Here is a 21,491-nt window from a genome sequence, read left to right as displayed (position 1 = left end):
AATTTTGCATATATGCTACATTCTTTCCTATTTAACAAACCAAGGAAAGTGAGTATCTGGGAGTTTCTCATTAGTTAATATAATTGTCTATTTCATAGATTAAAGCTCAGTGCAAGCATACTGAATTTGCAGACTAATTTAAACATAGACATTTTATTGTTAACTCACAACTTCAAATTGCTTCCAGTTTTACAAATAAATCGTTTACTGTGGCATGCCAGTTAAAGTACTTAGAATTTAACTCCTTTGCTACCTATTTATCTTTTCTTTCTAGATAAACTTTTTGGCTTACTAATTTCATGTAAAAGAGAAGCACGTCTAAATTATCAGTATTTCTGTTGTTTAAAGCATTTCTTTTTCCATCAAGCACTTAAGATGTTTAATTTTGTAATTTTCAATAGTTAACGATAAGCCCCTTGTGAGTAGAAACATACTAGTAATTAAGGTTTAAAAATAGGATTAAAGGAAATCTGATTCTTTAATGCCTGTTAGGTTTTATAATTACTCAAGAGTTGAGTGGCTAAACTTAGTATTTTCAAGTTTTCTAATGGCTGCCTTTTGAAAATGCCAACAATTGTCAACATTCTTAAATTGTAGTGACATTGAGGAATTAAACTCCACAGCTCTTCTACTTTCAGATTTTGCTTTAATTTTCACTTGTGTGTTTTATAATTTTGTCTTGTTTATTCATAATAGAACTATCAGAAAAAGCATAAACAAAAGGAGAAGAAAAGCAATCACCCACCCTACTACCTTGTCACTCACCTATGTTTAAAACTCCAGGGAATTGAAATTCATTTTCTATTACATCAAGATTTTCTCAGTATCCTTGAATTACGGTAGTTATATTGAAATTCCCCCAGGCTGTCAAAAGTATAACTTTAGATACAATGAAGTTTGTTAATATTGGGAGGCAGAGATAATGCCAGTATTATAGGATTTGTCTTTTTTAAATACTAAATAGAGTTATTTCACACTCTATGTTTTTGAACTACATTTTTAAATAATTAAAACTACTGATGTATGCTCAGCTTTTTGCTGTTTGTATTGACATGGAGAGTTACTGACCTATGTATATTTAGAAAGTAGTTTTTATATCTTTTTGCCCACAATTGGACAGTCCCTCATTTGCATTCTTACATGTTCTACGTCTGGTAGATGAAAGGGTAGAGCAGTGATTCTCAACTGAGAGAACAGCTGTGCTTCATGACATTGAATATTACAGTATAGTAGAACCTCTGTAAGTTGACCACCCAAGGGACTGTAACAGACTGGTCAGCCTCAGGAATTAGGCCTGTTTGGACATGGGATGGGTGTCTGGTCGATGAAAATTAGGTCAGCTGAAGGAGTTGGAGGTTCTATATTTTAAAAGCTGTCTTATTATTGACAGTTACTATGTGCAAGGTACTAAAGGCACTTTAAAAAATTGATACATTTTCTTTCCTTCATTTTTCAAGCACATACTACACTGTTTTCCAGGCACTGTGTCAGGTTCTGGGAATATAACAGTGAATAAAACAGACAAATCCCTACGTACTTTGTCATCCATCTCACATCCTTAAAATATGACTATTTCCATTTTACCTGGAAGGAAAGTGAGACTGAAAGGTTTCACGAATTAACCAGTGTTATACAAAACCAGGATTCAGAACTTAGGTACCATTAACCACCATGCTGTGTCATCAAAATTGTCCCTGTTGGGAGTTTCTTGAAGAAGAACAATTAGTCTCAGTGTCTTAAATGGTAAAGTGCTCGTTCTTAACCTGAACCAAGGCTGTAGGCATAAGAACACTTGAACAGGGAAGATCATGCCCAGAGCACTCAAGTACACAGGTGCCTCCACTGTCTGCCATCTTCTCACATACACATACACAGCCAGTACCATTGCTAATTGAACAGTTACCTTTTCTGCTAAAACTATATGTAAGCACACAGTCCTCGAAACAACTACTAATGGTATTGCCAGTCACAGTTGGCATTCACAATAAAATCGTTATTCTAGTCCTTTAATCTTTAAACTGTTTTTCAAGGCTGGTATAGTAAAAAGCACAGAGTTGAAAAATAATAGATTTTGGTTCAAATTTTGACTATTATACTGTTGGAGTTTTTTGCTTTGTTTTTTAAGGATACAGAATACTCGATGGCATTGGTATTTTATCAGAATAAAGATATTTTGGTTGTTTGGTCTGTGTAAGGAAGTATTGATAAAAGATTGGTGAAAGATAATGATTCGGTTGTATTGCTGTCTTATTAGTGTTCCTTGTTACAAGGTTTCTTACTGGGGGTAAATCAGATGTATTTTGTCACTATATTTTTATGGGTGGAAAGTCTTTATTGTGTCCTTATCATATTTCTCTACTTCAAAATTTAAAATATCTTAAATTTCTTTTGACCATTGGGCTTTGTATTAAATAATCCTCAGTTGAATTATTAAAATAAAAACAAATTGATAAGCATTGTTTATAACATCTCCAAACTGGAAACAATCTAAATGTTAATCATCTGGCAAAACTTTTCACAAGTAGATTAACAAAGCCAAGCAAGTAGCTCAGGAATTAAACTAATATTAGCAAAAATATTTACCAAATAGTACAACTTTAAATCCAAATCAAAGGACTTTATACAAAGATCTGCTTGCTTACATATTCTAGGTTAACAAAATTAATTTGGGCAGCACCTGTAGCTCAGTGGGTAGGACACCAGCCACATACACCAAGGCTGGAGGGTTCCAACTTGACTGGGACCTGCTAAACAACAGTGACAGCTGCAACAACAAAAATAATAGCCGGGCGTTCTGGCAGGCACCTGTAGTCCCAGCTACTGGGGAGGCTAAAGCACGAGAATCACTTAAGCCCAAGAGTTTGAGGTTGCTGTGAGCTGTGACGCCAGGGGGCTCTACCCAGGGCTATTGCTTGAGGTTCTGACTCAAAAAAGAAAACAATTTTAATTTAGCAATGGGAGCTCAAGAAACCAAATTGGCACGGCCATCATTAAGACTGATTGACTTGATAGCAAATGCAAAGAATAAACAGAAATTACAACAAGGAAACCATTCAGTATACCCATTTGATGAGAGTCGTAGGTGAGATTGTGAGAGTATGACAAAATAACATTTAATATCTGGAAAACCCCAGGAAGCTGAAGTTCCTGATTATGTATAGAAAAAGCTGTCTTGATTGGATAGAGCCTCCCCTGAACACGACAAACCCCTGGCTTTATAGAGTTTTGGGGAACTAAAAGTTCAAAGATTTGCAAATTTTTAATGTCAGGAATGAAGTTACTTTAGCTATAGAAACATTTTCACTCAAGTGAGTCAGTTGTTGATTAGTTGGCATTCAGATGTGTGTGTTCATTAATGTGAGTCCAATTCTTGATTGGTCAGCTTTCGAAAATAAGGAGCCATCAGTAATTGGTTAGTTTGCAACAGCATATTCACTGAAGCGAATTGTTATTGGCTGATAAAATTCATTTAAACCAGTTCTAGCAGTTGTTACATGACTTAAAAACCGTCATTTCTTAAGAAGGTTTAAAACATATTCTGGTCGTTACTTTTGCACCAGGGCTACTGGCCATTTAGCTTTTTCTAGGACTATAGGACTTTTTATTCTCATGCAATCCCCTATGCTGGAAACCTTTAGGACCTTGTATATATATTAGTGAAATTTCATAAGCCTTGGTGTGAGTTTTTTCTTTTTTATTCCATTTTATTCTATTTCTACGATTTCATCATATTTAACACTAACTAGACTTACTCAGTCTTGGGACTCATATTCTTCAGTTCTGATTCAAGATCATTTTCAGTCTCTTTATCTCTACCTCCCCCCGATTTCAGGAATAGATATTTGATCTTCTGTTTCCTTCCTCTGCCAGCTATTTACATTTGCCATTCATTTATCCAGGGGTTGTCCAGATAGTAAGTAGTTAGGCTTTGTGGACCAGATGGCCTCTGTTGTAACTGCTTTGCTATTAGAGTACAGAGGAAGCACAGACAATACGTGAGTTAATGGGTATGGCTGTGTTTCAGTAAAACTTACGTAACAAAAGCTGATAGGTCAGATATGAATTTTAATAGCCCTATCCTATCTTGTTCATTTTTCTAGGACACAAGCTCAATTAGGGGTGGAGATTTTTGTCTGTTTTGTTCATTGGGTATATGTCCTACACTCAGTAATCATTCAGCTGCTTATGGCTCGTAGTGCCATATGGTACATCAGGATATTTATATTTGTTTCCTGTTCTTATTTGGGGTAGTTTCTGAGCAAGAAGAAGGTGTGTCTGTCACTGTCATCTTAGGACCACTAGAATACCCTTTGTGATGTTTTTCAACTCCCCAGTTTTTGTTAATATTCTTATTGAAGTTAGGATAGGGTTGAAAGTCATGTCTGTAATTCTCTAGTTTCCTTTGACCTCGGAGCATCCGTTAGTCTATTTACAGAATGTTCTATGTTAGAGTTATATAGTAATCATTTTAAATAAATCTACTTGCCTGAGTGTCTTGTTTGTAGAAGAAGTAAGCACATGAACACAGAGATGTTACTTAGAATTTTTTTTTTTCTCTCTAATAAGGTACTAAGTATTGACAAATTTGCATCATGCGTGAGTATAAGCTAGTCGTTCTTGGCTCAGGAGGTGTTGGAAAGTCTGCTCTGGTAAGTCATTCTTACTATACCTAAGTTTTTCACCCCAAAACATTCTTTTTCTGTTGAGTTTTAGGTTTTTGATTATTGTCTTGGTTAAAGTGAAATCCCATAATGATTTTAGAAGCAATACCATATTTTTCTTGTAATTTCACTTAACTTTTAATTGTATCTGGGTGGATTGTGTTCTCCCTGCAACATTGGTTCTGGACTGGCGTGAGGTATGCCAGAATATAGTTTGAACTGAGCACAGAGAATAAGAGTATATGAATATGTGTCTGCATTTCAGAACCACATAGGAATGAATTTTGGTCTTCCTGTGAATCAGCTTTTACTATATATTTTATGTTAGAAAATATCAAAGCTTATAAGATCTCTTTTTTAATACTATCTTTTACTGTCCAGTATTACATTATCTAAATGCTCATGTTTTCTGCATCAAGGAATGGGATAGCAGAAGGGGAGACATTTAGGGAAAAATAACTTAATGAATCATTCAATTTAGCAAAGCCCCACAAGAAGGTACCGATAGATTGACCTTCACTTTTTCTCTAGTGAGACAAACTATCTTACCTGGCCACTAGAGTGCCATCTAGTTAAAATCAAGTTTGAGCCCTGAAGACTGGAACAATAAATTCTTAAACTTAGAATTAAATAAGGAGCGTAGTGACTATTTTCTTTTTTTCTTTTTTAAGAAAAACAGGCTTTTTGGCTCAGTAGTTCAGTGGTTAGGGTATCAGTCACATACACTGAGGCTGGTGGGTTCGAACCTGGCCTGGGCCTACTAAATAACCATGACAACTACAACAAAAAATAGCCACGCATTGTGGTGGGCACCTGTAGTCCCAGCTACTTGGGAGGCTGAGGCAAGAGAGTCCATTAAGCCCAAGAGTTTGAGGTTGCTGTGAGCTATGATGCCATGGCATTCTACCCAGGGCGACACAGTAAGACTCTGTCTGAAAAAAAAAAAAGAAAAGAAAAGAAAAACAGGCTTTCTGAGGTAATCTCACCAAATACATACATTCAAATGTGGTATAATTCATCAATGGTATAATGACCTATGCGAAATAGGTAGTTTAAAAGGTACAAATTTGAATTTGTTCTTTTCTTTAGAGTATAAAGGTGTGTTGATTTTTTTTTCAGACTGTACAATTTGTTCAAGGGATTTTTGTTGAAAAATATGATCCTACGATAGAAGATTCTTATAGAAAGGTATGTATTTTAGAAGGCCTTTTCTCTTGTGATTTTTAGCTAATCAATCAGTGGGGAGAGTTTATACTTAATGATTGTCTGGGATTGCATGTTTACCAATTTAGGAAAATCATAAATACATGCACACTCACGGACTTTCATGTGGTAGCCTCATGCTTCTCCCTAGAAAGACTAATCTCAAACTTCGTTCTTCAGCCTAGAGGTAGACATACAAGGTCTTCCTAAACTTTCGATGTATTAGCCCCTGGAGAATGTGTCTCTGTTTACAATACAGGTTAAAAATCCTCTATCTGAAATGCTTGGAACCAGAAGTATTTCAGATTTTGGATTTTTTTTTTTTTTAACTTCTGGAATATTTGCATATACATAATGAGATAGCTTGGGGATGAAACCACAATCATTAAATCTAAACACAGAATCCATTTATGTTTCGTATACACTGCATGCACTTATATGCTACACTTTTAATAATTTTGTGCATGAAACAAAGTTTTGACTGCATTTTGACTTCTACCTGTTATGTGAGCTTAGGTGTGAAATTTTACACTTGTGGCATCATATTCCACATGTGGCTCAAATGCCTTCAGATTTTGGAGCATTTTCAGATTTGTGATTTTTAGATGAGGGCTCCTCATCCTGCAGAAAGTTTAGTTCCTGTGTCCACTGACGGCGTATGACATTAAAAGAATGTGCAGTAGGGAGAGAGCTGCCTTCCCACCTGATGTAGAGCCTGCCTAACCCTGTGGTTGTACAAATACTGTTCCACTCCTCCCTCCTGTCCACAGTCCCTCAGGAAAACTGGAAACACCCCAGCTGTGAGGCAATATTAATCTTTTTCTGAATTCTAAATAACTTGTTTCCCTAGGAAATATTAGGTGAAAAGGGGTAGTAACAGAGATATGTGTAAAATTTATTTAATAGCTGTGGCACTGCTTGCTTGCTACCAGAAATCTTGTTCCAGTATGGTGCTGGGATGTATAGTTATCTAGAGAAATGAGATCTATCTGAAGTATTATGGAAAAGTTGAGATAAGCAAGATTACTTCTGATATTGTTAGAACTATTGCTGGTTTTGTTTATTTCAGCAATTTTGAAATTATTTCTCTCTAGATACAAGTGCTGTGTGATTTGTATTGAGATTGGGTCTTACAGGTGTCCTTGTGTTGACTCAAGAACACAGGGATTTTGAGCCTAGTAGACACAATACAATGTGGGGGTCTGTACACTGTGCTTGCTTAGATGTTTTTCCCCGTTTTATAAAAGTATGGCTTGGTAATAGCTTTTAAAGTTACTATAATCTATACCTGTTTATAATATATTAGCTTTTGCGTATATTAAGGTATCTTAAGCACATAAAAAACGCAGGTATATTTTAATTTTTCTTGCAGCAAGTTGAAGTAGATGCACAGCAGTGTATGCTTGAGATCTTGGATACTGCAGGAACGGTACGTAAAGCAAAGTACCAAGCGTGTGTAGTTTGTATAATAGCAACTCAATAAATGCTAGTGCTCTATAAACAAGTAGTAGGGAAGCTTATTTAAGTTTGCATTAAGTCTTAAAAGAATTTTTCTTATTCTCTTGAATTCTACCATTTTTATATTGTCCTTTACCATTGCAGTGGGTCAGTTATTGAAAAATTAATTAGAAAATTTGTTGGAAAAAATTTCAACTTCACTGGTACTTTTGAAACAACATATTACCATATTTCAAATTATGTGGAGAATACTTGAGCATACATTCTTTCCTTTGCAGCTGTAAAGTTTTTTTTATTATTTTCCCCTTCGGAGTAGTAATAAACAAACTAGATTTGTTAAAGGTGAAAGGGAGATTTATTCTGGGTATGTGTTATTTATCAGCTAATATTTGAGTACCTGATATATGCCAGACCTTATGTTCTTACCCTCCAATGCTCATGGCCCAGTGAGGGAGGAGAAAGTGACCTGATGTGCGGGTGCAGCTGCTGGGCCCTGGGGAGCTGTGCCTGTGAGCTGACTGGGACCTGAGGAGACAGTCGGGTGCTTTACATATTATGATGTATTTAAAAACTGCTTTTGAGTAGCTTTGGGAACAATATTTCTGTTCCATTGAAGTATATGTATTTATTGTAAATAAATCTACTTTGTATTATTTTTAAATCTTATTTCTTAAAACATCAGTTTTTCAAATAGTATCTTCCCATGGATTATGGACCGTATTTTAAGAAGTGTTCCGTAATACTATAGTATTCTTCATTGAGCCATAAGTATTATAAACTCTGAAAATGGTCAATTAACTGCTAAAACATTTCTTGTTTTTTAATATTCCTTTTATAGGAACAATTTACAGCAATGAGGGATTTGTACATGAAGAATGGACAAGGCTTTGCATTAGTTTATTCAATCACAGCACAGTCCACATTTAATGACTTACAAGATCTGAGAGAACAGATTCTTCGAGTTAAAGACACTGATGATGTGAGCTTGCTCTCTAACAAATACATTGTAATTCAAAACATTTATTAAATCAGTTTTAAAGTTTAAATTTAAACTCAGTTTTAAAGTTCATGTATTTGGGCAGATGGGGGGGCAAAAGCTTTTTCCTTCAGTCAAAAATGTATCTTCAACACTTCTACATGTTTTCAAATATAAATCATGTGGAAGGTGAGAAATTCCCTCCTTTTCATTGAATTTTCATATGAAAATTAAATGTTACACCCTTCCTGTTTTTAAATTATGCATTTGGTGGAGGAGGAGGAGGGATGTGGAGGCAAATGGTACTAATAGAATGGTATTCTGGGCCACATTTCTGGTAGATTTAAGAATCTTTTTAATAAGAATCAGCCATTTAAATGTACATATATCAAGGAGCTATGACAGAGCATAATAATTTTAAAAATAAGGCATCAAAAACATTAGATTCTAACTTTCATTTAGGTGTCCCTTTAGAGTATACCATAGTGGGTTTTAATCCTATATGAAACATCAAAAAGATAATTTCTTTTTTTTTTTTTTTGTGGCTTTTGGCTGGGGCTGGCTTTGAACCCGCCACCTCCGGCATATGGGACCGGCACCCTACTCCTTGAGCCACAGGCGCCGCCCCAAAAAGATAATTTCTTATCATACTATCTATAACAGTGGTTCTCAAAATTAATCTTGCAACAAAATCACCTGGTTAAAACAGATTTCTGGGTCCAACACCCCGAGTGAGTTTTCTTTCTTTCTCTCTTTCCTTTTTTTTTTTTAGACAGAGTTTCACTTTGTCACCCTGTGTAGAGTGCTGTGGCATCATAGCTCACAGCAACCCCAAACTCTTAGGCTCAAGCAATCCTCTTTCCTCGGTCTCCCAAGTAGCTGGGACTACAGGCTCCTGCTACAATGCCTGGCTATTTTTTTGGAAACAGAGTCTTGCTCTTGCTCAGGCTGGTCTCGAACCCGTGAGCTCAAGCTATCCACTGCCTCGGCCTCCCACAGAGTGCTATCATTACAGGCATGAGCCACCGCACCCAGCCCAGAGCGAGCATTTTTTAGTTAGTAAATCTGTTTTGTGTTGTCTCTAGTAACTGCCATTGTTTTCTTCTATCAATTGCATTAAAGGAATTTTTATTAAATGCCTCATGAACTCTATATCAAGACAAAATTCTTTTCCAGTTTTGGATGTTTTCCAAAAATGCTTCAGAAAGCCAATTAGTCGGTGGTTAATACTGGTTTTTATAAAATAAGTTTTGTTTTTCCCTATAGTATTCTCTTTTTTTTTTTTTTTTTTTTTCGTAGAGACAGTCTCACTTTGTCACCCTCAGTAGAATGCTCTGGTGTCACATAGCTCACAGCAACCTCCAGCTCCTGGGCTTAGGCAACTCTCTTGCCTCAGCCTCCCAAGTAGCTGGGACCACAGGTGCCTGCCACAATGCCTAGCTATTTTTTTGTTACAGTTCAGCTGGGGCCGGGTTCGAACCCGCCACCCTTGGTATATGGGGCCGGTGCCCTACCCACTGAGCCACAGGCACTGCCCCCCCCGTAGTATTCTTTTACTTAAAATTATGAATTATGAACTTGGTGTAATTCACCTACATGATGCCATTAATAAGTGTTCTTGATCTTAGTAAATCTGATTTAATTTTTTAGCTTTTTAATACAAGAGAAGTTTAATATTCTACTGTGGGTACCTCCCAAATTTCTCTTATTCGTGTTGTGCAGTTAAGAATGCTTATTTGATAAATGAATATCAAGAAATGAGAAAACTTGAGGTTGATTCACACCCTTTAGAGAAACATTTTTAAATGTTGAAGTATATTGGCTTTTCACACTACCACCCTGTCATACTTCCTTTTTAAAAGGTTATATGTTTTATTTAGTATAATTAGTTGTAAGTCCATTCTATATAATTGTAAGGTTTTTTCCACTCTTTCATGAGTAGAGGTCATAGCTTGGTATCTTTTTTGTCATCTGACATCTGCCTGAGAAGAGAAGGCAGTGGAGACAGGTGGCAGTGGACCTGACTCGAGAGTCAATGCTTTCTGTTATACAAATTCATGCTATTAAGGCTTTCATGTTTTAACTAAATTTTATTACACACTATTGATTTAGTATTTTTATTTGGCATTATATATAAAAAGTAATCCTTAGGCTTGCCTCTTAAAATGTTTTGATTTGAATTTGTATAGCATATTTACTTATTTATTTTTACTCTCACAAATGTATTTTTAGGTTCCAATGATTCTGGTCGGTAATAAGTGTGACTTGGAAGATGAAAGAGTTGTAGGAAAGGAACAAGGTCAAAATCTAGCAAGACAGTGGAACAACTGTGCATTCTTAGAGTCTTCTGCGAAATCAAAAATAAATGTTAATGAGGTATGGTTGCATATACTTAACATAGCTCTTCATTTGGAATACAACATTCAAAGTCATTGGAAAAAATGTTTACGTGTTAAAATAACCCCAAGTTAATATGTACTCAGAGTGATACGTTGATCTTATAGGCAAGAAAAAAAATCTTAATGTTAACTACATGCATGTAGCAAATAAGTGACAGTACTGTAGCTAGTACAGTGAAATTTACCATGGAAAAGGAAGACTGAACAGAAAAGATAGGGTTAGAGAAGATAGATAAAGTCCTCAGGAATCCAAAGTATAATAAAAAGCATAATAAAAGGGACTGAAATTCAAAAGGCATGCATGGTTCTTGAAGGGGCTTAAAGTCATTTTATAGAATAAAAACATAAAAAGATGTGGAAAAGAGTAAAGGATTTTTTTCTTTGTGTGATGGTAAATATTCTAATTGAACTAAGATAAGATCTCTGCAGTTCTTTCAACTGCATATTTAAGAACAATTTTAATCATCCCGCAAAAAAGCACTTGGCAAGTGTCAGTAAAACACCTGATTTTACTTGTTCATTATCTGGACAGAAGAGTTGCTTTCTGGGAATTCATAATTTATATACATGGAAATCACTAGTTTTTCATTTTCTTCATTCTTTGCTTTTCAAATTCTTTTCACCATAAATTTTTTAAAAAATGAATATGTTTGCAGATCTTTTATGACCTAGTGCGGCAAATTAACAGAAAAACTCCAGTGCCTGGGAAGCCTCGCAAAAAGTCATCATGTCAGCTGCTTTAATATACTAAATGCATTGTAGCTCTGAGCCAGGTATGTTAATGAATCTTTCCTCTAACAACTTTATTAGTGACATTGTCATGAAAGCAAGCATAGAACTTTTTTGGTTAATTCTAAAAAAAAAAGTGGTTACCCTCTTTTCAGTGTATCTGTGGCTTAGTATGATACCCCTATTAAAATAATAATTTCATTTACCTGTCATCATAAGGTATTCCACACAAGTGAATACTCTCTAAGTTCATTCATTATATAACTTACGCCCTAATGGTACATTGGTTGGTGCTGGCAGTACAGTAGTGGACAAGAACCTTTTGTCCTTGCCTTTTAATTACCTGAAGCTAATTGAAGTGTACTTGAAAGAAATAGATGCACACTAGACTGCAGAAAGTGATGGCTGGTATGATAGGACAAATCCAACATGGTGCTGATAATGAAAACCTCTTACATATTTACCATGTGCCAGGAAATCTTAATACTGTCTGTATATTAATTGGATTCCCACACAAGCCTGTGAGGCAAGAACTATTATTATTCTTATATTATAAATGAGATGACTGTTACAGAAAGATTTTTATTTGTTCAAGCCCTGCAATTAGTAAAGGAAAGCCAGGATTTGAATAGGGAGACCATGCTTAACCACTGTGCCATCATGGATGTTGTAGGAACAGGTAATTGGGGCAACAGACCTGCCAATCATGCACTGAGGATTTAGGGAATGTGTCAGAGTAAAAGATATGTAAGCTGAGATATGAGGGACAAATAGAAATTAGCCTATGTTGGGGATGAAGAATTTCAGGCAGGGAGAACCACAAATACAACCCAGAGATAGCAAAGGAGAACTGAACATACATTTTTACATAGGTTATGAAAACAGTCATTAAATGAGGTCAGTACTTATCAAGCAGTTAGATCAGTGTCTGGTACCTCATAAACACTCAGCTGCTGTGTTTGCCAGTGATAATAGTTTCTGATTCAGTTATTAAACCATGCATTTGGGCCAGTTATGGCAGCTCACACCTGTAATCCCAGCACTCAGGGAGGCCAAGGCTGATAAATCGCCTGCGCTTTGGGATTTGAGACCAGCCTGAGCAAGAGCAAGACCAAGACCCTGTCTCTAAAAATAGCCAAGTATTGTGGTGGGCACCTATAGTCCCAGCTACTTGAGAGGCTGAGGCAAGAGGATCACTTGAGCCCATCTGTTGGGAGCTATGACACCATGGCACTGTACTGAGGGTGACAAAGTAAGACTATCGCAAAAAAATAAAATAGACCACGCATTTATTGTGCCCTTAACCTTGAGAACTTCTGACATTTGTGACTCTGCTTCCTCATATGTTGAATGACCCCATCCTCGCACTGTGATTCTGTATCTGTTTAGAGCTTTTGTCCCTACCCTCTACTTGGGACTTGCTGTTTATGTCCTTTCATCCTTATGTCCTCTCATTCCTGACCACGTGCCCATGCTTAGCAGCACACATGTGCCTGAGCTCACAGACTCCATCTGTTCTTCCCAATTTGCTACATTTAGTCTGCTAGGATGTAGAAAACTAGATTATGAACCTCATTCAGACTCAGAATGAGGACCTGAAGTTCTAGGCATTTGTGAAAATTATTTCAGCAGCCATATTTATGCTAACACCTTGTATAATTGGGGCGTGAGTCTAGAGCTTATAACAAGTCTGATCCCCAGAAAAACAGTAAAAAAGGAAACTTTTTAGCTCAGTCATGTATGCTGAAAATTATCCATAGTAAATGAATATTTAATAGACAGTTTTGATTTTATCTTTTATATTACAATTTTTTTACATTGTATGTGATTTTTAGCATGTTACCATCTTTTTCTGACATCTTTTTTTTTTTAAGAGACAGAGTCTCAGTTTGTCACCCTCAGTAGAATGCCGTGGCGTCACAGCTCACAGGTAACTCCAGCTTTTAGGTTTAGGTGATTCTGTTGCCTCAGCCTCCTGAATAGCTGGGACTATGAGCGCCTGCCACAACGCCCGGCTATTTTGTTGTTGTTGTTATTGCAGTTTGGCTGGGACTGGGTTCAAACCCACCACCCTCAGTATATGGGACTGGCGCCCTACTCAGGAAGCTACAGGCATCTGTCTTAAAGTTAATTTTTTTTTCTCTTTAATCTTTGGAAATTAATGCACAAATACTTGCACAAAGGTCCCTTGTTATTTTGTCTGCTGTGAATTGTGGTACATTTCTGTTAATGTAACAACTGAAACAAGACCCAACAAGACCCTGAGCACAAGCGCTTCAAGACTGTTACCTTGGGCGGCGCCTGTGGCTCAAGGAGTAGGGCGCCGGTCCCATATGCCGGAGGTGGAGGGTTCAAACCCAGCCCCGGCCAAAAACCACAAAAAAAAAAAAAAAAAAAGACTGTTACCTTACTTTTCCCTTTGGCTCTTTGGTGTACCGTTTCCAACCCGTGTTTTCAATTAACATATCTTTTTCCTTTTGACAGGTCTGAAGAACTGTTGCCCAATTCAACAGTGCCAGCATTCCAACTTTGTTAAACCTACCAACATCTTAAATGGACTTTCCTGTGGTGGTACCCTTTAAGAGGCGGATGAAAGCTACTATATCAGTTTGCACATTCTAATCACTTTCCAGTATCACAAGAGATTTTTACTTATATAATAGTCCTTGAGTATGCAGCTGGTAAAACCAGACGCTACACCCAGTATTACTGCTAAGAGACATTCTTCATCCACCAATGTTGTACATGTATGAAAATGGTGTACTGTATACTTTAACATGCCCCATACTTTGTATTGGAGAGTACAATAATGTAAATCCTGAAAGCACCACTATTTTAGCATAATAAAAGAAAGTCCAAAGAGCTCCTATATAGACTACTCCAGATAACTTCGCTTCTTTGATACTTGTAGCTTATTGTAATTTTTTTTAAGAAATTCAAGGTCATTATCATTGTATTGTACAAAATAAGCGCTTTGATTAACACAGCTGTATAGTTTTTTTAATTTTTAAAAAAACCTGTGGAGACAGTGATCTTGTCTTTAAAATATAGTCCTTTCAGTATAATGTCTTAGATTAAAGACGTTGCCTTTAATATCTGTTGGGAAGGAAATGTCCAGACTTTTCAAATCTCTTATTATGTTTCCTTTTTTGTTTACATAGGGAACAATGTTTATAGTTGTGTGTACAGTGGGGGTCTACAACAAGAAGTGTATATTTTCAAACAATTTTTTAATGATTTCACAATTTTTGTAAATCATTTCCAGGCTTCTGCAGCTGTAGATTCTCACTGTGAATCCCTTGCTTGCTCATGCATAAGTGTATTTGCAATACCAAATATACAGGTTTAGTATTTTTGCCTGTTAGTGATTGTTTCACACGTGTAACGTTTTGGTTGCGATGTTAAATGGTGGACGAGTACTGTGGATGTGAATGTGGGAAGTAATTTTAATCATGTGTAATTGGTCACAAGGCCTAATTTGCAGTAACTATTGCTGTTTTATTTAACAATGCCTTGTTGCTTTGTATGCATTAACGTTTGGATGTAAAGATTGTGTGTCTATCCAACAGGGAGCCACAGTATTTAAATTGACCAACCTGATGTTACAACTACTTTGAGGTGGCCAAATGTAAACTAAAAGCCTTAATTAAAGTGGTGCAATTTTGTATAACTTAGCATCAGTAGTTCAATAAATTTGGATTGCCATGCAAGGGCTTGCATTATAATTACTTGCCACTTTGAATGTGTTTGTGTAATGTTTTAACAGTGCTAGTAAATAAATATGTTAACTTTCTTTTTAAATGTAATAGGTACATTTTACACAGTGTGTTGTGGTTTCATAATTTAACATGTAGGCAAGCCAGATGCAGGAACGATGAGTGAAATATGTCAGGTTTTTCCTAGTGTTGTTTGAATATCTACATAATGACCTTTTCAGCTTTTCCTAGAGAAAGAATTTTGTAAATCAAGCAATATTACTTACAAGTAGATGCCTTTGGGTAATTTTCAGTAGTTCTTGGAGGTAAAAGAGAAAGGATTGAAAATGCTTTGACAGATGTTACACTTTGGATTTTTTTATATAGGATGAAGTTATACTTAGAATATTATGGTTATAAAATCTTTGAATAACAGACTCAAGTACTACTTTTCTTAAGGGAACAGGTCTTTGTCTTCTGTGTGCTATGATTCAATCCTTCTGTGAAATTTGTAAAGAACCTCTTAGAATTCTTTCAAGATATCTGCAAGTCATTGGATCAGTTAAATTTGTGATACTGTGTAATTTAGGGGTAGCTGCTAATGCCCTAAATACATGCTATTTGAATGAGACATTTAAAGCCTTCCATTTTAACAAGGAAAAGTAATTCTTATTCCTTATGTACTTAACTCACAGAATTTCATGTATTAAAAGGTCTAACTCACAGAATTTCATGTGTTAAAAGGTCTAAAGAAAAAAGTGTTCTTTAGAAGCCCCACGTCAGTAAGTGTTTTGGCAGAGTTTGATTTTATTATAGTCATTTGGAAGAAAATTAAGCCCAAAAAAGGGGCTCCGGTGGAGCATTAAAATCTCTTCTAGTTACTATGTCCTGTTAGATCCATTGAGGGCACCACCACTAATTTAATTTTTTCTTTATTTTTTTTTTTCTTTAATACACTCTCACTGTGTCACCCAAGCAAGTGCTATGGCCTAATCCTAGCTTACAGCAACCTCACACTCCTGGTTTCAAGTGATCCTCCTGCTTCAGCCTCCTGAGTAGCTGGGACTACAGGTGCCAGCCACTATGCCTGGCTGATTTTTTTATTTTTAGTAGAGATGGGGTCTCGCTCAAGCTGGTCTGGAATTTCTGAGCTCTAGCAGTCCGTCCATCTAAGCCTCTCAAGAGTGGTAGGATTATAGGCCTGAGCCAACACGCCCAGCCCAATTTAATTATTTTTAATAAATGCTGCCTACCAGCAACATACTGGGCTCAGTTCTAGGCTCTTTAAGAACAGCTAAATACTGTCTTTCTCCACTCATGGATGCTGACCCCTTCCTCACCCTGGAATGTGTTTTCAACTCAAAGTAGTTTGTTTACTCTCTGGGCCTAAGGGTGCAACAGCAACCGACCAGCTATGAGACTGCCTCCTGGAGTCTGCTCTGTTGTAGGCGCTGTTGATGTTTTGAGTTGGGCAATGTAGCTTGGGGCTGTGCATTATGGGAGTTTTAGTAGCATCCTGGTCTCTGCCCACCTGACACCAGTAACAACACCTCCAAGTCGTGACAGTCAAAAATGTCTCCAAGCTGGATGTGATGACTCACGCCTCTTAATTCCAGCACTTTGGAAGACTGAGGCCAGGAACCTGGGCAGTATAGTGAGACCCCATCTCTACAAAAATCTTAAAAGTTAGCCAGGCAGAGTAGCACATGCCCCTAGTCCCAACTACTTGTGAGGCCAACACGAGGGGATTGCTTAAGCCTGCAATGAGTTATGATTGGACCACTGCAGTCCAGCCTAGGCAAAGAATTGTGAGACTGTCTCTTAAAAAAAAAAAGTCCCAGACATTGCTAGATGTTCCAGTTGGGTTGGACTGCTGAGGGTTGGGCGAGCAGACCTGGAGGTAGAATCAAAATCACCTGGTTGAGACCTATACTGGTCTGGTGGGAAACAACATATTAGTTATAGGTGAGTGTCAAAAGATGGATAGTTTAGTGTAGAGAATAAGAATAGTGTGGCTCTGGCTCCAAACTTCCTGGGTTTCTAATCCCAGCTCTGACACTTCCTAACATGTAACCTCAGTAAGGTACCTTGCTTTCCCTTGTCTGTAAAATGGAGATGATGATAGCACCTACTTTAATAGGAGTTAGAGAAGGAAGCAAATTGTGTTGCTAATAGAGATAGGACTGTCATTTGCAAAAGTACCATTTTCTGCCATATAAAATAGTAACTGCAGTTCAGTGATGCATATCCTATATAGATACATTTTTTTTGGTACTTCAATAGAAAAATGCTGAAATAATTCAGTCAGAAAAAGCATGAGTTCCTTTTCATGTCCTCAAGGATATAGGGAGAAACTTGAATTTTAGGGAAAAATCAGTGATGTAGTGATATTTCACTTACATTTTTCTAAAAAGTATAAAATCCTGTTTGACTTTACTGTTGATTCAGGTTTTTTTCTTTTTTTTTTTTTTTTTTTGTAGAGACAGAGTCTCACTTTATGGCCCTCGGTAGAGTGCCGTGGCCTCACACAGCTCACAGCAACCTCCAACTCCTGGGCTTAAGCGATTCTCCTGCCTCAGCCTCCTAAGTAGCTGGGACTACAGGCGCCCGCCACAGTGCCCAGCTATTTTTTGGTTGCAGTTCAGCCGGGGCCAGGTTTGAACCCGCCACCCTCAGTATATGGGGCTGGCGCCTTACCAACTGAGCCACAGGCGCCGCCCAATTCAGGTTTTTTTCTTAAGTGTAATAATCTTTACCATATGTGGACATTATGAATAGAAAGTTTTAGTTTTGTTTATGGAATTAATTTTGCTTTTTTAAATTATTTCATCTTAGATGTGGGGCAGCAAACTTGGAATCAAAACTCATCATCGCAGCATTTTTTTCTTATACTTAACCTGTGTCTTCACTGAGTTTAATCTCCATCTATTATTCTCCTTTCTTTTAAATGTAAATGTATAAAGGAGTTCTAGTGTCTTACAATTAATACTCGTACTACTTTAACTTAGAAATCTTAAAGTATTTGCAGGCGTGCCTCAACTATCATTGAGTCTTAACATTGTGATTTACAGAACTCAATTTTTTTGAAAAATAAATGTGTTCTATAATTATATTGTTATCCGTACATGTGGTATTTCATGAATACAAGAGAACAGTAGTAGATTGAAAATAGAATTTAGTTCATGTGTGTTTCCTTAATACTGAGAGAAAAATGCATGGGTCTTGGAATACGTGCCAGAACTGACTGCTAACCCTATTAGCAGAACAGCTAAGGCTGTAGACACTTTTTAGTTTATGTTTGAAAAGTGGAAATAAAATGCTTATTGCCAAATAGGTCTGTATTCTAAATGTAGTTTTAAGTGTTCCAGATGTTACACATAGTTTGTGTTTCCTTAAAACATCCATTAGTGGTCTGTGGGTTGCTGACCTTAGAAATTAAAAGTTTTATCAAAAATTAAGGGTATCTACCAGATTAGTGAACAAAACCCTGTTGGTAACAGACTGCTGAACAATTTGTATCATAGGCAGTAATTATTCTGATGTCTCCAGAAGGTGTGGAGAGAACTTTTAACATTTTGTTTTATTATGAACCTACTTTAACTTGATTTTCCTTACAGAGTGACATAAATAATTATTCACATTCAGCATTTGGGTCGAAGAGCAGGTTTTTTCCTGAAAACTAAACAGCACAGATGTTATAGGAATTTTATGGGGATAATATATTCACTTAAGTCAAACGGTTACACCAGTTTTAAACACACAGCAATCAAAGCCCTTTAATGTTCCCGTGATGGGCCACTATTGCCCAGTCAGATTTCTGTGTATAGTGTGGTGGTTTGTGTCCCTTGTGAGCGCTAATGTCAGAACAGTAAACTTCATTACTGTCGAACTTCAGCGTGCCAGGCTTGGGACAGAGGAGTAGGAAGGAGTAAATAAGCCCGGCTCCTGCTGGCCAGGCGTTTAACTGGCCGGTGGTGGTGAAGACCAGGCATCTCTAACATCTTAAACTTAGATCTAATCTTAGCCCATGTTCTGTTATCCATACTGATGCAAGTGACTGATAGTAAAAATTGTATTTTGCATTAAAATAGGTGGACTATTAAATTTAGTTCATTAGATTCCCTGAGTAAGGCCGGGCACAAAGTGAGACTGTCTCAGGAAAGTAGGGTGAGTAGGGCGTCGGCCCCATATTCCAAGGGTGGTGGGTTCGAACCCGGCCCTGGCCAAACTGCAACAACAACAACAAAAAAAAAATAGACGTAGGCGCCTATAGTCCCAGCTACTCAGTAGGCTGAGGCAAGAGAATCAATTAAGCTGGAGGTTGCTGTGAGCTGTGATGCCATGGCACTCTACTGAGGGCAACAGAGTAAGACTCAGACTCTGTAAAAAGATTCCCTGAGCAAATTAACCAATGATGGAAAAAAACAGGGGATGCAATACAATCAGATGGCTGTGGTAGAGTGGGTAGTTACCGAGAAGCCCTCTACTGTTCCAAATGGGACTAATAATAAGTATTAAAACATAACTAAAGCAACAGGTTGGATGGCTACGTGAAAGATATCCCAGGGAGAGGCGATGTTAGAGGTGAAATTAACTGAACCAGTTTGTCAGCTGGCTTTGAAGAGGAATCTTCTGTGGATAGCCGTATGTGAATGGTTGAGTCTTGGTGTTGCTGACATACAAGAGGCAACTGAGGCTTGGCGTCCATAGCTCAGTGGTTAGGGTGCCGGAGCTGGCCCGTTCAAACCTGGCCTTGGCCTGCTAAACAACCATGATAACTACAACAACAGAATAGCCGGACATTGTTGTGGGTGCCTGTAGTCCCAGCTACTTGGGAGTCTGAGGCAAGAGAATCACTTAAGCCTTAAGAGTTCGAGGTTGCTATGAGCTGTGACGCCATGGCACTCTACTGAGGGCGACATAGTGAGACTGTCTCAAAAAAAAAAAAAAAGGCAACTGAAACCTTGAATGTAAATGAAATTATGTAAGAATTAATCTGGAGAACCACGCTTATAATCCTACCACTCTGGGAGGCAGAGCTGGTGGATCACTTGAGCTCAGGAGTTAAGACCAGCCTGAGCAAAAGTGAGACTGTATCTACTAAAAATAGAAAAAATTAGCCTGGTGTGGTGGGCCCTATAGTCCTAGCTACTCGGGAGGGTCTCTTGAGCCCAAGAATTTGAGGTTGCTGTCTGCTAGGCTGGGGCCACAGCACTCTACCAGAGTGACAAGAGTGGAGAAAAAAGAGAAAAGCCTGGTCTAAGCAGGGTTGGGATGGGAAAGAGAAGGGCTGAGTGCAAAGAATCACTATTACAGAGATCTGGGCAGAAAACAAGGCAAATAGTTGTGCAGCAGTTGAGAGTAAGCATCCTTGATGGTGAGGAGCAAAGTCCTGTTCTTGTCTGCTGTAGGCGCACGGTGATTTCATTCTCTAATACGTCACAGTTTATTACCATCTCTATGTTCATCTTGGTAAGGAATTGGCTACTAGTCTAAGGAAATAGGATAATTATGGAAATACCATTTTCTAATTAATGGGTCTGTATATATCTGTGCAGCAGCTATGAAGGCTGTTTCAGAGTCAAGGTGGCAAACTTGTATTCAAATCCAGGTGCACCAAGGCCGCAAGTCATCTTTTTTTTTTTGACAGAGTCTCAAGCTGTCGCCCTGGGTAGAGTGCCGTAGTGTCACAGCTCACAGCAAACTCAAACTCCTGGGCTTAAGCGATTCTCACCTCAGCTCCCAAGTAGCTGGGACCACAGGTGCGCACCACGCCTGGTTACAAGTCATCTTTCAGATACATACGTGCCTTTCCAAGGTTTCTCCACATACCTTCTCCATAATGTAAACGTTTCTCTCATTTTTCATAAATGTCATTTTGGTGCTTTATTTCAAAATATTAAGGAAATAAATTCTTATTTATTGTTAACTGGGTTCAAGTCCAAAATCAAAGTGCAGTTAGGGCTGTGCTCAGTTGGAGACCCTAGGAGAGAGCCCATTCCTTGGCGTCACGCCACAGCACTGATCTCTGCCACCATCTTTGTCTCTTCCCTGTGTGTCATCTCCAACTTCTGTCTTTTATAAGGACAGTTTTGGCATTTAGGGCTTAACCCTCGTTCTGGAGGATAGTGTCATCTCAGGGCCCTTAATCACATCTGCATAAATACTGTTTTCAAATGAAGGTAACATTCACAAGTTTGGGAACTGGGATGTGGACATATCTTTGGGAGCCATTAATAGCCTTCCAAATATTTTATGCATTTTCCTGTAATAAAGGCCAGCATGAGTCTACTGCAGGACAGTGCAAAACATGCAACTGATTCAGCAGACCTGGGCTCTCCCTGGAGAGACCCTGAGCCTCCAGCAAAGC

At 37.7% G+C, this 21,491-nt stretch overlaps 1 protein-coding gene across 5 annotated transcripts in view; it reads left to right on the top strand.

Moving 5' to 3' along the window:
* RAP1B (RAP1B, member of RAS oncogene family) overlaps positions 1–15,151 on the top strand; it is a 43,840-nt gene extending 28,689 nt beyond the window's left edge. For 2 of the 5 annotated variants that reach the window (XM_053585527.1, XM_053585528.1), the window contains exons 2-8: positions 4,567–4,649; positions 5,781–5,849; positions 7,237–7,293; positions 8,161–8,328; positions 10,531–10,674; positions 11,354–11,470; positions 13,911–15,151. In XM_053585527.1, the coding sequence (XP_053441502.1) occupies positions 4,593–4,649; positions 5,781–5,849; positions 7,237–7,293; positions 8,161–8,328; positions 10,531–10,674; positions 11,354–11,440 (582 nt within the window). In that variant the 5' untranslated portion in view covers positions 4,567–4,592 and the 3' untranslated portion in view covers positions 11,441–11,470; positions 13,911–15,151. The remainder of the gene's footprint in view (positions 1–4,566; positions 4,650–5,780; positions 5,850–7,236; positions 7,294–8,160; positions 8,329–10,530; positions 10,675–11,353; positions 11,471–13,910) is intronic. The other 3 variants (XM_053585529.1, XM_053585525.1, XM_053585526.1) reach the window with 3 other exon arrangements.
* The last annotated feature ends 6,340 nt before the right edge of the window (positions 15,152–21,491 follow it).

The sequence above is a fragment of the Nycticebus coucang genome, chromosome 3, assembly GCF_027406575.1.
Source record: "Nycticebus coucang isolate mNycCou1 chromosome 3, mNycCou1.pri, whole genome shotgun sequence".
NCBI classification, from domain to species: Eukaryota; Metazoa; Chordata; class Mammalia; order Primates; family Lorisidae; genus Nycticebus; species Nycticebus coucang.
Note: the sequence above shows the minus strand (reverse complement) of the source record. Positions and strands in the feature narration are given on the sequence as shown.